The 16,273-nt window shown below is 46.4% G+C and overlaps 2 protein-coding genes across 3 annotated transcripts in view; one reads left to right on the forward strand and one right to left on the reverse strand.

The window, feature by feature from the left end:
• The window catches only part of SDHA (succinate dehydrogenase complex flavoprotein subunit A), a 30,443-nt gene extending 19,067 nt beyond the window's left edge, over nt 1-11,376 (reverse strand). Inside the window, exons 1-6 of the mRNA XM_038770820.1 lie at nt 11,289-11,376; nt 4,395-4,484; nt 2,797-2,958; nt 1,842-1,985; nt 902-1,066; nt 15-163 (exon numbers count right to left, since the gene is read on the reverse strand). Coding sequence (XP_038626748.1) covers nt 15-163; nt 902-1,066; nt 1,842-1,985; nt 2,797-2,958; nt 4,395-4,484; nt 11,289-11,351 — 773 coding nt within the window. The 5' untranslated portion in view covers nt 11,352-11,376. The remainder of the gene's footprint in view (nt 1-14; nt 164-901; nt 1,067-1,841; nt 1,986-2,796; nt 2,959-4,394; nt 4,485-11,288) is intronic.
• A 155-nt stretch (nt 11,377-11,531) lies between these two features.
• CCDC127 (coiled-coil domain containing 127) lies at nt 11,532-14,949 on the forward strand. 2 transcript variants are annotated; one of them, XM_038771231.1, is made up of 3 exons: nt 11,532-11,637; nt 12,564-12,694; nt 13,502-14,949. In XM_038771231.1, the coding sequence occupies exons 2-3, from the start codon at nt 12,574-12,576 to the stop codon at nt 14,161-14,163; spliced, it is 783 nt and encodes a 260-aa protein (XP_038627159.1). In that variant the 5' UTR covers nt 11,532-11,637; nt 12,564-12,573; the 3' UTR covers nt 14,164-14,949. The 2 variants fall into 2 exon arrangements, with proteins under 2 accessions (XP_038627159.1, XP_038627158.1); XM_038771230.1 differs by lacking the exon at nt 11,532-11,637 and adding an exon at nt 12,052-12,080.
• Nucleotides 14,950-16,273: the final 1,324 nt, after the last annotated feature.

Genomic DNA, 16,273 nt, shown 5'->3' on the forward strand with positions numbered 1-16,273 from the left:
AATCATATTCTTACCCAGTTGCAACAACTGTATTTTTTGCTCTTATTCTATGTATGGATCCATCTTCTATGCACAGTGCGATAACACCCCGACATTCTCCATTCTCCATCAGGAGATCCAAGGCAAAGTACTCCACAAAATAGCTGGTATCATATCTCAGTGACTGGGGAAAAAACAAAACATACACACAAAACACATTTTCAACCATTTTTTTAAGTATGTGAGATTAATAAGACTGAGATACAGCCACCTTAATCTGGTTAGACCCCTCTGAACTAATAATAATAATAATGGCATTTATTAAGCGCTTACTATGTGCAAAGCACTGTTCTAAGCACTGGGGAGGTTACAAGGTGATCAGGTTGTCCCACGGGGGGCTCACAGTCTTAATCCCCATTTTACAGATGAGGTAACTGAGGCCCAGAGAAGTTAAGTGACTTGCACAAAGTCACAGCTGACAATTGGCAGAGCGAGGATTTGAACCCACAACCTCTGACTCCAAAGCCCGGGCTCTTTCCACTGAACTAGTTGTGTTTATCTGAATTTAACATGTTAAAGATGGGGACTCAGGTAAACCGGCCACAGGGAAGGGAAAGGAAAATGTAACCAATCTCCCTGAAATGGAGAATACATCCTGAAGATACCTGAGCCATAAGTCGATTTAATTACAAAGACTATTGTAGCAAGGAAGGGTGCTTTCTACCAACCAACTCCAACCCAAGCCACTTTAAAGAAAGCAAAGGAGAACACTTCAATTTTATTAGTGCTCTTCCGATGTCATTTTTAATCAGTAGCTGCTTAAGGCCAGACAATTGTCACATTATCAAAATGGGAAAATAAACGAGCACCAGAGCAGCTTTCTTCACCTGGCACCTCAATCACCATTCCCAGAATTCCTTACCCTTCCATACAAAGTGTGCAAGAGAGAATGTCCCGTCCTGTCGGCCACACAACAGCACCGATGTGCCTGTCCCCCTTTCCCAAACTGGAGGCTCTGTCCGCCAAATGCTCGCTGATAAATCTTCCCTTCTTCTGTTCTGCTAAATGGCATGCCATAATTTTCCAGCTGTTAAATATTGGAAAAAAAACCTGTATAAGACATTATCTTCAGCTTCTGAATTCAAATAGTTTAACGGTTACTTGAGAGAGACAAACTAATCCACCTCAGCACAACTTGGAGAACAACAGATTAAGTCTTCCAACATAAATTTCACCCACTCCTATACGTTGCTCCCAGTGAAAGGTGACTAAAGTAAAATTTATCTAGATAAATGAATTAAAATGTTTAAAAATAGACTAGCCCTAAGGTTAACCTGGAGACAGGACAATAAAAATTTTGATGTTCCTTCCTTCCCTTTACCAGACTGGGCTTAAGTAGGATGTAGCTGACATTGAGGAACAGTGTTTTCCCAGGTGCTTGTTCCCTATATTACCTCACAGAGGAGACAGTGGAGAGAGGGGGATGAGGGGGGTTTGTGGGCCCCGTGTGTCCCCTTAGGGAAGCCATTATTGGAAGAATGGGGAGCCAGGCCCTGGAGGGACGGGAATTAAGGACTCTTGGAAACACTCATGTGCTAGACCCTTTACCCATGGCGCCTAAACTGAGCGATAAAAAGGGGCAGCACAAGCCTACAGCAAACATGGCCGACCTATCGGCCACATGACCTCCTCTCGACCCCTCCGTACTGGCCCCTTGCATGTGTAATGGGATATTTCCCTTCACTTTCTAGTCCCTCTCCTCACCTGTGAGCATGCTGAAATACAGCACTCAGGAAATGGCCCTAGGATAGGAGTAAAAACCAACATTGAATTGATAAGGCAATTAGAATTCCATACTTTACCTCAACCACTGAAGCAGGTGCTTGCTCTGTCATGTAGTGAATTGCATCTTGATCGCCCAACCAGTCAGAACCTTTAACGGTGTCATAAAAATGCCATCTCCAGTTATCTTCCTCCATATTTCCCAGGGCAGCATTGATTCCTCCCTGAAAAATATAAATGATTTCCGCTAAGAGTTACAACTCAATACCTGACATGACATTTTATGTCAACGAGAAAAAACATTAGCCATTTAAAATTATATACATCCACCATGTGTGTATCCCCTCACCTTCCCGTAAGATTTTAAATAATTTCTGAGGCCAAATATTCTTACAGGTAAAATGATTACATACATTAACTATGATATCTACTGGTCTTTCTTGACCATAAACTACTATTGAGGACTGAAGGGAAGAATTTATGGGGAAAGCATTTCTCATTTTTCCTTTCAAAAGAATTACAAAGTCAGGTAAATCGAGCTGAGCACTTTCAGTCTGGTCAGGGGACTCCTTCTGGCGACCCCACGTTCCACGCAGGCCCAACTCGTCACGGATATTTGTGGTGGCTCTCGCTGCTGCTCTGAGCTTGGGGCCACAGGGTCACCTGGAGGGAGCAACCCGACCCCAGGCCCGAGGTAAAGAGATTTTCTTCACTGTACTTGGAGCCTCATGCTGTGCAGCAACACTTCTTAGGGCATTAGGCTAACTCTTCCATTCCCAGAACATGGCCAGTGAACACGGAACAGACAGCTGAACACTTTGTACGGGAAAAGCAGTGCCAATCCCGAAAGACTCCAGAGAAATAAAACTGGAAATGAATCTGAAAAGCCTACTTTAGTTTTCTCCTCATTTCCTCACTCGATCCTCATTCTTGAAGACTTGACAATACTATTCCATACAATTCCCGCTCATCAATCCAGTCACCAAAACATGCCATTTCAGTCCCTCCTAAGGCTTATGAGACTTTTTTTCTTACTTGTGCAGCAACAGTATGGGATCTGGTAGGAAAGAGCTTGGTAAGACATGCAGTTTTAAACCCAGCTTCTGACAAGCCAAACGCAGCCCGCAAACCTGCTCCACCAGCACCGACGACGACTGCGTCATATTCATGATCCACTACTGGATACTGGGTAGAAATCTGGAGGGGTAAAAATTACCTCATTAATGTTTGGAAAATCGGATGAAGTGATTAAACTCCTCCCCTAAAAGAGTATAAAAAAACTACCATCCCTCAAAATAGCCTCAAACTTAGTGACTCCCAAGATCGATACAAACATATTCCATACATACAAACACATTCCCTTCTAAACTGTGAGCCCATTGTTGGGTAGGGACCGTCTCTATATGTTGCCAACTTGCACTTCCCAAGCGCTTAGTAAAGTGCTCTACACACACTAAGTGCTCAACAAATACAATTGAATGAATGAATGAATATTACAGATTGCAGCAAGACAGACCACCGCACAGGCCCCAGCTACAAAAGTGAAGGGGAACTGGATAACATAACTGAAAGCAAGGAACCCAAGGGCTAAAACATGCACAGAACTAGAACTATCTACCGATTCTGTAGAGAATTAATCCGAGGGGTGGGGGTGGGGGAGAAAACCGCTCACTACAATCTGACCTACATTGTCAAGAATACTGAGGACATAATTTCAGTTATTGGTAATGCCTCTCCACCAGCAATGCCAAATGTCTGTATGCGACCCCATCCAATGAGGCATTAAAATTGTTACTTGGCATGAGACAAAGTGCATATACTACATTTCTATATACTCCAAGCTATATATTCAAATTTAGAAAAAGGGAGATCTGTTCGTTTAAATTGCAAAGAAATACTTTTCTCCACCACTAAATGACTTATAAGGATCTTCCTAAAGGAGCAGGTGAGTAGAGGGCAAAAATTTCGGTCAATCCTTTATTAAAGAGATTAATCTTTTAGCCTATATCTCTAGCCTGGGACATTCGGAGTACTAAATTAGCTCAATGACACAAAATAGTGATGGAATTCTACATTTAACTTTTGTACTGAACATAAAAGCCTCTACTTTGTATGATCTATACCCTAAGGAACTCACAGAACTTCTGTTCTGCTAAACAGCATGCCTGCTCCTGTTCCTAGCCAAACTCCTACACCTGTTGCCTTCACTTCCTCTGTAATTCTCTCTCCTTGACCTCTGCAATCTGATTTAGCCCTTTTTTATTCGGACTTCACTCATCTAGAGATCCCATGACCTCCTTCTAGCTAAGTATAATGAGCTCTAATGTCCTAGAATTCTCCTTTGACCTCTCAGGTTCATGACACTGCTAACTACTCCCTCTGTGGCCTTGGTTTTATCAACACAGCACTGGTAAGCCAACGACAGTCATTTTAAAATTATCCTCTGATCGAGGAAAATTATTTCAGTAAACCTGAATTCATTAAAAATGACAACGCAAGCCAGGTTTTCTTTTCTAATTGCCATTTTTATCAATTTTTTTCTTATTTTCAAATGTATAAACACACTTAAATGAGGTGATATTAAAATTTTCTCAACAACCCAGTCTAATTCAAACAGTAAAACATGGACTCACAGAATTTGAAACCTTAGCAGATGTTCTTTTATTTCCATCCACATTCAAGTGAAAGTTCCGTGAAACAGACTGGAAAGCTGCTGGCCATTTCTGAAACACAAATATTGAAATCATTAAATTCACGAAGTGCAGGTACCTAAACTCATGTGTCTAGAAATGAAAATTTAGCTAGAGGGTATGAAACTTTAAAAAAAAAGTCTGTACAGTCTGCAAATCAACAGTAGTTTCAAAACTTGGAAAATTATTTCTTCCCTCAACTAGTTCTGCATGTCAAAATTTCCCTCCATATAAAAAAAAAGATGTTCTACCTTAACTCCCTCCTTTCTGCAAAGCTCCTGAAGACAGTAATCTCCTTGTGGGCAGACAGCGTGCCTACTATCTTTGTTGTATTGTACTTTCCCAAGAGGTCAGTGCTCTGCACACAGTAAGTGCTGAATACATAAAACTGATTATTTTCAGTGGAAATGAAAGACAAGGGGTGAGTTTCTTCCATAGCTTCCAATATCTGAAGATATTCAGTCAGCATTCACAGTTATCACAGTAACTTTAGTACTATAGAGAAAACTACAGGAGAAGATAGAAAGAGTCCCTACCCTAGAGGAATTTCCAATCAAATGAGGGAGAGAAGTCAAACACAAAGACCCCAACATAAAATGCAGGTGATAAAAGTGAGTGGGGAAAAAAAGAAGTGAGGTTACCAATTACAGCAATGAAGTCAATTTACACGTACACTTGGGTTTATTAGTGTGGTTAGAGTATAGAGATCCTGAAGGTGTTACTCTGAGAAAGTTTTATGTAGGTGATAGGTTTTAATAAAGTTTAGAAAGGACACAGTTTAGCCAAGAGGGGAGGGCTTCCCAAGTTAGGAAGCCTGACCTGAGCAATGGTCAAGGCTGGGGAACGAAAGCAAAGTACTTTGAACAGCTTAAAATAGAAAGCTTGTTGTGGACAGGGAATGTCTCCAACTCTATTGTAGTGTACACTCCCAAGTGCTTAGTACAGTGCTCTGCACACAGCAAGTGCTCAATAAATACCACTGATTGACCGAGAGGTGTTGCAGGCCATGAGGGCAGTCAGCTTTAATAGTATAATAACCTTTTGTTCTAAATTTATTAAGGCCCCAGGCACACTCCCTCCAACTGCCATTCAGGTTTCCGTCACTCCTTGCTCCAGCATGGCAAGGTGAGACAGCATCTCTGGGAAGTCTGTAACTAAATGTGTCTAGGCTGTTGTGATTGTTGTATTCTGAACAGACAGACCTGAGCATCCAGGGACATGCAACTCTGTTTCTTTCGCTACAATGCTCCATTTCTCTTTTTGCAACGGACTGCTATCCTTGTCTTTGTATTTCATCTTTCCTTTGTGTCTGTCACCAATCCCTCCCCCTTTCATTCTCAGACTGGGAAATCTTTGGGGACATGGGAGGGTGTCATGTTTTCATCCCTAGGTATTTTATTCCAGCTTGTAGTACAGTGATTTGCTCACAGTAGGTTCTCAATACATACTATGAAGTTGAAAAAGGAGCTTTAGAGTCAAAGTAGAAAGACTTTTTGTATTAATCACCATCAGCTAAGTAAATTTGTTTAAAATAAAAAAACTGAATATATAAACAGCATAAGGACTGTTCTCTAGGTTACTGGACTCTACCTTCAGTGATAGTAGTAAGAAGGGAAAAACTAGGTGAAACCCTACAAACATATTAAATAGGAGAGGCTTTTTCTAGTTATCAATCATATTTATTGAGCGCTTACTGTGTGCAGAGCACTGTACTAAGCACTTGGGAAGTACAAGTTGGCAACATATAGAGACAGTCCCTACCCAACAGTGGGCTCACAGTCTAAAAGTTAGATAGTTAGATTTGGCACCTGCTCTCCAGATTATTCACATTTAGCTTTGGAGACTTCAGTAATGACAGTATAATATTATGGCCTAGTAGAGAGGACCTGGGTTCTAATTCCTCTCTCTGATCATAACCTTCTCACCTGCCTCCTCACTCACACTCCTCTCCCCTGTAAATCTATATTACTACCTCACAGAGACCTCCACTCTCTCGACCCCATCCATCTTTCTGAATGCCTCACACCTCACCTCACCTCCCTTTCCTCTCTACCCAATCTTGATGATCAGATTACTGCTCTCAACTCTACCCTCTCTATTCAACTCGACTCACTCGCTCCCCTTTCCCTTCACAGCTCTCGTACCACTAACCCACAGCCCTGGATCACTGCCACTGTCCACTTCCTTCGCTCTTATGCTCCAGCTGCTGAACGCTGCTGGCGAAAGTCTAAACACCAAGCCAACCTCGTTCACTTCAAGTTTATCCTTTCCTGCCTTAACTCTGCCCTCTCCTCTGCCAGACAAAACTATTTCTCCTCCCTTATGACACCCATGCCCATCATCCCCGTCAGATCTTCTGTACATTTAACTTCCTTCTCAGGCCCCCTGTTCCTCCCCCTCCTCCTTCCCTCACCCGCAACGATCTGGCCTCCTACTTCATTAGTAAAATTAACTCCATCAGGTCTGAGCTCCCCAAAGTCACTCCTCCCCCTTCTCCAACCCCCCTCCTCTCCTCTCCCATCCTTCCCAGCAGTATCCTCAGATGAGATCTCCTCCCTCCTCTCAAGTGCTACTCCGGCCACCTGTGCTTCTGACTCCATTCTCTCTCATCTTATGAAATCTCTTGCCCCGTCCCTCCTCCCCTCCTTAACTTCCATCTTCAACCGCTCACTCTCCACTGGTTCCTTCCCCTCTGCCTTCAAACATGCCCACGTCTTCCCCATCCTAAAAAAACCCTCTCGACCCCACCTCCCCTTCTAGTCATCGCCCTATCTCCCTCCTACCATTCCTTTCCAAACTCCTTGAACGAGTCGTCTACACCCGCTGCCTCGAATTCCTCAACACCAACACTCTTCTCGACCCCCTCCAATCTGGCTTCCTTCCCCTACATTCCACTGAAACTGCCCTCTCAAAGATCACCAATGACCTCCTGCTTGCCAAATCCAACGGCTCCTACTCTATCCTAATCCTCCACGACCTCTCAGCTGCCTTCGGCACTGTGGACCACCCCCTTCTCCTTAACACGCTATCCAACCTTGGCTTTACTGACTCCGTCCTCTCCTGGTTCTCCTATTTCTCCAGCCGTTCATTCTCAGTCTCCTTTGCGAGCTCCTCCTCCCCTTCCCATCCCCTTACTGTAGGGGTTCCTCAAGGGTCAGTTCTTGGTCCCCTTCTGTTCTCTATCTACACTCACTCCCTTGGTGAACTCATTCGCTCCCACGGCTTCAACTATCATCTCTACGCTGATGACACCCAAATCTACATCTCTGCCCCTGCTCTCTCTCTCTCTCCCTTCAGGCTCGTGTCTCCTGCCTTCAAGGCATCTCCATCTGGATGTCTGCCCGCCATCTAAAACTCAATATATCCAAGACTGAACTCATCTTCCCTCCCAAACCCTGCCCTCTCCCTGACTTTCCCATCACTGTTGACGGCACTAACATCCTTCCCATCTCACAAGCCCGCAACCTTGGTGTTATCCTCGACTCTGCTCTCTCGTTCACCCCTCACATCCAATCCGTCACCAAAACCTGCCGATCTCACCTCCGCAACATCGCCAAGATCCGCCCTTTCCTCTCCATCCAAACCGCTACCCTGCTGGTTCAATCTCTCATCCTATCCCAACTGGATTACTGCATCAGCCTCCTCTCTGATCTCCCATCCTCCTGTCTCTCCCCACTTCAGTCTATACTTCACGCCGCTGCCCGGATCATCTTTGTGCAGAAACACTCTGGGCATGTTACTCCCCTCCTCAAAAATCTCCAGCGGCTACCAGTCAACCTACACATCAGACAAAAACTCCTCACTCTCGGCTTCAAGGCTCTCCATCACCTTGCCCCCTCCTACCTTACCTCCCTTCTTTCCTTCTACAGCCCAGCCCGCACCCTTCACTCCTCTGCCACTAACCTCCTCACTGTGCCTTGTTCTCGCCTGTCCCACCGTCGACCCCTGGCCCACGTCCTCCCCCTGGCCTGGAATGCCCTCCCTCCGCACATCCGCCAAGCTAGCTCTCTTTCTCCCTTCAAGGCCCTACTGAGAGCTCACCTCCTCCAGGAGGCCTTCCCAGACTGAGCCCCCTCCTTCCTCTCCCCTTCCCCATCCTCCCTGCCCTACCTCCTTCCCCTCCCCACAGCACCTGTATATACGTTTGTACAGATTTATTACTCTATTTTACTTGTACATATTTACTATTCTATTTATTTTATTTTGTTAATGTTTTGTTTTGTTGTCTGTCTCCCCCTTCTAGATTGTGAGCCCATTGTTGGGTAGGGACCGTCTCTATATGTTGCCAACTTCTACTTCCCAAGCGCTTAGTACAGTGCTCTGCACACAGTAAGCACTCAAAAAATACGACTGAATGAATGAATGAATAATCCCAACTCTGCCAGTTGTCTGCTGTGTGACCTTGGGCAAGTCACAACTTCTCTGTACCTCACTCTCCTCAGCTGGAAAATGGGGATTCAATACCTGTTCTCTTTGAGCCCCATGCAGGATGGGGACTGTGCCTGGCCTAATTAACTTGTACCTACCCCAGCACTTAAAACAGTTAACACAAAAAAAAAACTAAGTCTCATTAATCAAGACAGTTTAGGTACCTACTGTTGATTGACTAAAATACAATATGCAACTGAATGGGTTCATTTTTAAAGCCAGGGAAATGGAAGGCCGGAGGATATGGAATCAGCGTGGCCTAGTGGAAAGTGCATGGGCCCACAAGTCGGAGGACCTGAGTTCCAATTCCGATTCTGCCACTTCTCTGCAAGTCACTTGTCTTCTCTGTGCCTCAGTTTCCTCATCTGTAAAATGGGGATTCAATACCTGTGCCCTTCTGACCTGATGAAACTTGTATTTACCCCAGCACTTAGTAAAGTGATTGACACAAGAGCTGAACGAATACGACGATTATTATAATTATTCATTCATTCAACTGAATTTATTAAGTGCTTACTGTGCACGAAGCAGTGTACTAAGCGTTTGGGAAAGTATGATACAACAATAAACAGTGACATTCCCTGCCCACAACGATTTCACAGTGGGAGGTGGAGGGAGGCAGGAGGGCAGACATTGATACAAATAAATACAAATACGTACGTTTGTAGGACTGGGGGGGACTGGAAGGTCGAGAAGCAGTGTGGCTTAATGGAAAAAGCCCGGGCTTGGGAGCCAGAGGTTGTGGGTTCTAATCCTGGCTCTACCACTTAATCAGCTGTGTGACTTTGGGCAAGTCACTTCACTTCTCTGTGCCTCAGTTACCACATCTGTAAAATGGGGATTGCGACTATAAGCCCCACTTGGGACAACCTGATTACCTTGTACCTACCCCAGCGAGTAGAAGAGTGTTTGGCACATAGTAAGCGCTTAACAAATACCAACATTATTATTATCATTACTATTTCCGTACTGCAACAGAACATATATAGTGAGCTCGTTGTGGGCAGGGATTGTCTCTATTGCTGTATTGTGCTTTCCCATGCGCTTAGTAATAATAACAACAATGGCATTTATTAAGCGCTTACTGTGTGCAAAGCACTGTTCTAAGCGCTGGGGAGGTTAAGAGCTGATCAGCTTGTCCCACGGGGACAGTCAATCCCCATTTTACAGATGAGGTAACTGAGGCCCAGAGGAGTTAAGTGACTTGCCCAAAGTCACACGGCTGACAATTGGCAGAGCCGGGATTTGAACCCATGACCTCCGACTCCAAAGCCCGCGCTCTTTCCACTGAGCCACGCTGCTTCTCCTAGTACAGGCCTCCGCACACAGTAAGCGCTCAAAAAATACGACTGAATGTCTACGGAATTAGCTGCCGGTCCCGTCACACTTGAACATGAATTAGCGAGTCAAGCCTCAGGGCTTGATTTTACCCCTCAAAATTCAGCTTCCTTCAGATTTGAAGAGTTCACGGCACAGCTACTAACTACCACCTTCGGGGCGCTGGACGGGGAATAATAATAATGGCATTTGTTCAGCGCTTACTGTGTGCCAAGCACTGCTCTAAACTCGGGGGTAGATACAAGGTAATCGGGGTGCCCCACGTGAGGGTTACCCTCTTAATCCCCACTTTCCCGCTGAGGGAACTGAGGCACGAAGACGTCGAGCGGACTGTCCGAGGTCACAGGGCGGACGCGGGATTCGAACCCCGGTCCTCTGCCCCCCAAGCCCGGGCTCTTGCTACTAAAAGCCACGCTGCTTCTCCGTGCCTCGGAGGCCGGGGTTGGGTTCGGGCCAGGAAGGCCAAGGGCACGTTGTCCGCCCTCCTCCCCGGCCCTGAGCTCCATGGCTCAGTGGAAAACAGCCCGGGCTTTGGAGTCAGAGGTCATGGGTTCAAAGCCCGGCTCCGCCACTTGTCAGCTGTGTGACGTTGGGCAAGTCACTTCACTGGGCCTCAGTTCCCTCATCTGTAAAACGGGGATGAAGACTGTGAGCCCCACGGGGGACAACCTCATGACCATGTATCCCCCCCAGCGCTTAGAACAGTGCTTTGCACATAGTAAGCGCTTAATAATTGCCATTATTATTATTGTTATTACCGGCCCCGGGGCCCCTGAGGCGGGGAGACCTTGCCCCCGCCCCGCCCCAAACTCCAGCAGAGGCGGCCCCGGCCTGGGGCCGTGTGACCTTCACCGGGCCGCCGCCGCCGCCTCGGGCGCTCCTCTTCGACCCCGCCCCACCCGGCCCCGTGGCTCCCCTCGCTCCGTCCCCGGCCCTGGGGGCGGGTTGGCCTGGGCCGGGAGGGGCTCCGCCCGGCCACCGCGGGCCCCAGGCCCGGCCGCTGCCACCGGGCCGCGGCGGCCCCCGCCCTCGGCCTACCCCGGTGCCCTGCACCTTCCGGGCCGGACTCACCACCCTGGCCAGAGCCAGCCGCTTCCCGAGCCGCACACCCGCCCCGACCCGCAGCGCCGACATGTCCGCCGACCCCTACTCCGCCAAGGCCGCCCGCCACTGCGCTTGCGCACTCCGACACCTCCCCCGCCCGCCCCTCGAGGGTCGAGTGGAGGGGGCGGAGCTGAGCTGAGGAAGAAGACAGACCCAGGGGCGCCAGGCGCGCGCTCCTTCCGCTCCACCCCCTCGGGCGCGTGAGCGCGGCCGCCTCAGGCTCTCTGTCAACAGGGCCGCGGCGGGGGAGACGCCTCTTTCTCCGCCTCCTCCGGATTGAAATCCGAATTGTCGCGTCCTCCGGCCAGTCCAAAGAGTGAGTCCCTCCGCCTCCCTCAAGTCTCCGGCCGAAGCAGGGCGCGAGATTCCCTCACCGGAGGGCGGGCGTCCAACGGGGCCCACCGCGGCCCCACGCCCTGCCAGGTTTCTAAATAAATTCCGTATCATATCCTTCCTGCCATTCTGTGGGGGCAGCTGAAGAGGCAGAGTGGCTAGAGCCCGGGCCTGGGAGTCAGAAGGATCTGTGTTCTAATCCCGACTCCACCACAAGTCTGCTGCTGTGTGACCTTGGCAAGTCGCTTCACCTCCCTGGGCCTCAGTTACCTCGTCTGTAACATGGGGATTGAAAGTGTGCTTCCCCCATATGGAACACGAACCTGATTAGAGAAGCCTCAGTTCCCTCATCTGTAAAATGGGGATTAAGACTGTGAGCCCCACGTGGGACAACCTGATCACCTTGTATCCAGTGCTTGGCACATAGTAAGTGCTTAACAAATACCACTATTATTATTTTAGACTGTGAGCCCACTGTTGGGTAGGGACTGTCTCTATATGTTGCCAACTTGTACTGCCCAAGCGCTTAGTACAGTGCTCTGCACACAGTAAGCGCTCAATAAATACGATTGATTATCAATTCAGTTCTTGGGTTTGCAGACAGAATTGCCCCAGCTCAAGGGGCTTAAAATTCCGAGGCCTCGTCTTCGTGACTGTGGCTAATGGGGCCGGGCTCTGCTCCATGTCAGCCCCAGGGAAGTGATCTAGAGAAAGGAGCAGTGATGAGCTGTCCGATGACAGAAAGAAACAAGTGTGATAGTTGGCCTGTCTTCTTATCCTGAACCCGACGTGAGCTTAAGTCAGTCTGTCAGTTATATTTGAGTGCTTACTCTGTGCAGAACACTGAACCGAACGCTCGGGAGAACACAGTCATTCAATGTTTAATGATTTTATTCTCACGTTCCCAAGGGAGAGCTCCATGAATAACTTAAATGACCCACCTCGTTGGAACATTCGTCACCGTTCCGGGGACGACGGAGGTGATGGCAGTCGATGGAATTATGCGTTGCTGGTTCCGATGCTCGGATTGGCTGCTTTTCGTAAGTCACATGCTTTTCATACCATTTGTGAATTGTCTGAAATTGCAGTCACTGTGTCCAGGTATTTTAAAGGTGGTCCTTGGTCTTCACCTTGCAATGATTTCCTTCCTCTTCCAATCCAAAGGTTTTTAAAGAAATAATCTTAGTGGAGCTTAGAGATGAGTTGTCCTATTTATCCATCTATTTACTGAGCTCCAAATAGTAATAATGAAGGTGCCTTGCCTGATGGATAGAGTACAGGCCTGAGAGTCAGAAGGAGCTGGGTTCAAATTATGACTCGGCCATTTGTGTGCTGTGTAACCTTGGGCAAGTCACTTCACTTCTCTGTGCGTCAGTTATCTGTAAAATGGAGATTAAGATCCTGAGCCCCTTGAGGGACAGGGACTGTGTCCAACTAGCCAGATTTGCTTGTATCCATCCTAGCTGTAAATTATTTTAATGGCTCTCTCCCTGCCTAGGTTGAAGGCAGGGATTGTGTCTATCAACTCTTTTTGTATTGTACTCTCCCAAGCACTTAGAGTGCTCTGCACAGTAAGTGCTAAATCAATGGTATTTATTGAGCGATTACTGTTTGCAGAGCACTGTACAAAGCATTTGGGAGAGTATAATACCAACCAAGTTGATAGACACGTTTCCTGAATGCTTCTGATTGATTTATAGTTTATCTTGTGTACTCTGTGGCAAAACTTGCAATTTTAGGCCTTTTTATGAAGAATTATCCAGACTTGGCTGTGCTTAAGCGGCTGGTATTAATTGCAAAAAGATATGAAAAGTTCTCACTTTCCATGCATTTCTCATTCACAACAGGTTGGATCTGGTCCAGGGAGTCTCAAAAGGAAATAGAAAGAGCAAGAGAAGCATTCCACCAAAAAACAATCGCTTTCCAACGGGATCTTGAAACCAGATATCATGACACAATCAAAGAAAACCGCCGCAAGGTTGCTCATTTGGCTTTGGAGCTTGAAAAGGAACGTAACAGAACAACTAGTTATCGGGAGGCACTGATTTCCCAGAGCCACAAATTAGTGGAGGAAAGAAAGGTTCTAGAAAGGGACCGTGCCCTGATATTGCAAGAAAAGCAACAGCTGCAACCCTTGGGAAAAGTATATCAAAGCTTTCTGAAAGAGGAAGAAGAGTGGCAAAAGAAAGCTGGTCTTTTGCTGAAAGAGTTTGAAGAAGCACTTACAGAGAGGCAAAACATCTACTGCAGTCTAGTTCTTCCTCGTAAAAAGCGATTGGAAATGGAGAAAAACTTGCTAGTCCGAGCAGCAGTTGATCCAATCGCCTCAGAATTAGAGATGGGAGCTGGTTTAACAGACATATTTAAGCATGACTCTTATTGTGGTCACATGTGGAACTCTGACAAATACCAGAATGGGAAACTCATGTGGCTTTATCTCAAATATTGGAAATCAGTTGTCGAACTGAAAAAATTCAAGAAGGTAGAGAAAGCTGTTTTAGAAAAGTAACAGAAAAGTGGATGAGGAGGCTTCCCTTCACCAGAATGTCATTCCTGGTGTTCTCTGTAACTTAGCTGCTCTTCTTTCTTTGATTTTGAGCCTGCCCTCTAGACTGTAAGCAGGGAATGTGTCTTCCAGCTCTGTTATTATTATACTCTCCCAAGGGTTTAGTACAGTGCTCTGCCCACAGTAAGTGCTCAATAAATACCATTTATTGATTGGTTCCCGTTATGGCACACCAAAACTACAGCACCCCCTATCCTTGCCTGTCCTGACTGGCTGTTGGATTTAGCTCTACTCAACAGCAGTTTACCCTTCTCTCTCCGGGAGGTGGAGTTGCTTTCAAGAAGTTTTGAGGGTGAAGCTTTCCCAAACCCATTGGCATTTTATTTAGGTGAATACCACCACCTCACACCTCTAGGTAGCCCTGGGGGAGGAAGTGTATAAAAGAGTTAATTCAAAATCCAAGGACTATATTGATTTGAATATATCTTCCAAACCTTTTTGATCTCCCCTTGCATTATTTCAATTAATGGTTTCTTCCCCTCTCCTCCCCCTTCTCTCAACCCCCCATTTCCAAATATAAGATTCAAAAACCCGGTGTTAATTTATGTCCAGAAGAGGGACGCCACTGAGGTAAAACTAGGTTGTTAATAATAATAATAATGGTATTTGTTAAGCACTTACTATGTACGAAGCACTATTCTTCGATTATTTAACCTCTAAGTTGTCCCTTGACTCCAAATAATAATAATAAGTTTGGTATTTATTAAGCGCTTACTATGTGCAAAGCACTATTCTAAGCGCTGGGGAGGATACAAAGTGATCAGGTTGTCCCATGTGGGGCTCATAATCTTAATCCCCATTTTACAGATGAGGTAACTGAGGCACAGAGAAGTTAAGTGACTTGCCCAAAGTCACACAGCTGACAAGTGGCGGAGCTGGGATTTGAACTCATGACCTCTGACTCCCAAGCCCACACTCTTTCCACTGAGCCACGTTGCTGCTCCAAATGTTTGGGGGTGAATTGCTTCTACGTTTAACATGCAGCTGTACTGCAGAGATGTGTTTGTCTTTTCTGGACATACACAAACACTATATCCTACTACTACAAGAAGACACTTGCATCCTGTGGGAGCCTATCAAACAGTGTAGCAGGAGCATGGCATTGGCCCCAGACCAAGCTAGAGGTCTACAGAAATATATTGCTACCTAATTTTTTCTACCACAGTGACACTTAGGTTCTATGTAGGCACCACGTTCGATGCCTTGAGCAGTTCCATCAGTATCATTCGCAGGCTATATTTAACATCAAATGGCAGGAGAGAATCACAAACAATTATGTCCTAGAATGAAGCTTAGCCTAGCTTAGCCTCCTCGCATTGAAGCGGTATGCATGGGTGGGCCACGTGAAGAGAATGGCCAACAGCAGGATACCCTAACAGCTGCTGATTGGCAAGCTGAAATCAGGAAACCAAAAGCAAGGACAAAGATTTTAAAGATATAGTAAAGCACAGCCTGATAATGCTGCATCCCAGTTGGCAGATGGGAGTCAGTTGTGACACACTGGCATGATACACTGCGGCCATGAAAAGAGTGGCTCTCTGAGCAGGAGCGATCAAGAGACAAGGGGGCAAAAGCTAGCCATGCCTAATGCTGCTGAAACATCAAACCAAACACAACCAAGATCAGCCTTTGTGTTGCACAATGAGGCCGGACGATGGGTCCCACTTTGGCCTTTTCAGTCACACATATACCCATTTGTGGATTTCACAGTCATTGGCATACTTAGGTATGAAGGATAACTATACTATCTGTTACATACTTGGTCTTCCTCTTGCTCCTTCTATTTGTAAATAATTTGCTTGCCCCCCACCCCCCATATTGTAAGCCCCTGAGGCCAGAAACCAGGTCTTTCCAATCATTCAGGAGTATTTACTGAGCACTTACTCTGAAGAGCACTGGGAGAATGCAACAGAATCAGTAAACAAGATCCCTACTCTCAAGGAGTGTACAGTATAGCAAGGTGATAGAGACTAAAATAAATTTCCAATAGGGGAAGCAATGGAGTTTTAATGCAGTAGATGGGGAAGAGAGATGAGGACTCAAGTGTAACTTG

Source organism: Tachyglossus aculeatus, chromosome X2 (genome assembly GCF_015852505.1).
Source record: "Tachyglossus aculeatus isolate mTacAcu1 chromosome X2, mTacAcu1.pri, whole genome shotgun sequence".
In the NCBI taxonomy this organism is placed as follows: Eukaryota; Metazoa; Chordata; class Mammalia; order Monotremata; family Tachyglossidae; genus Tachyglossus; species Tachyglossus aculeatus.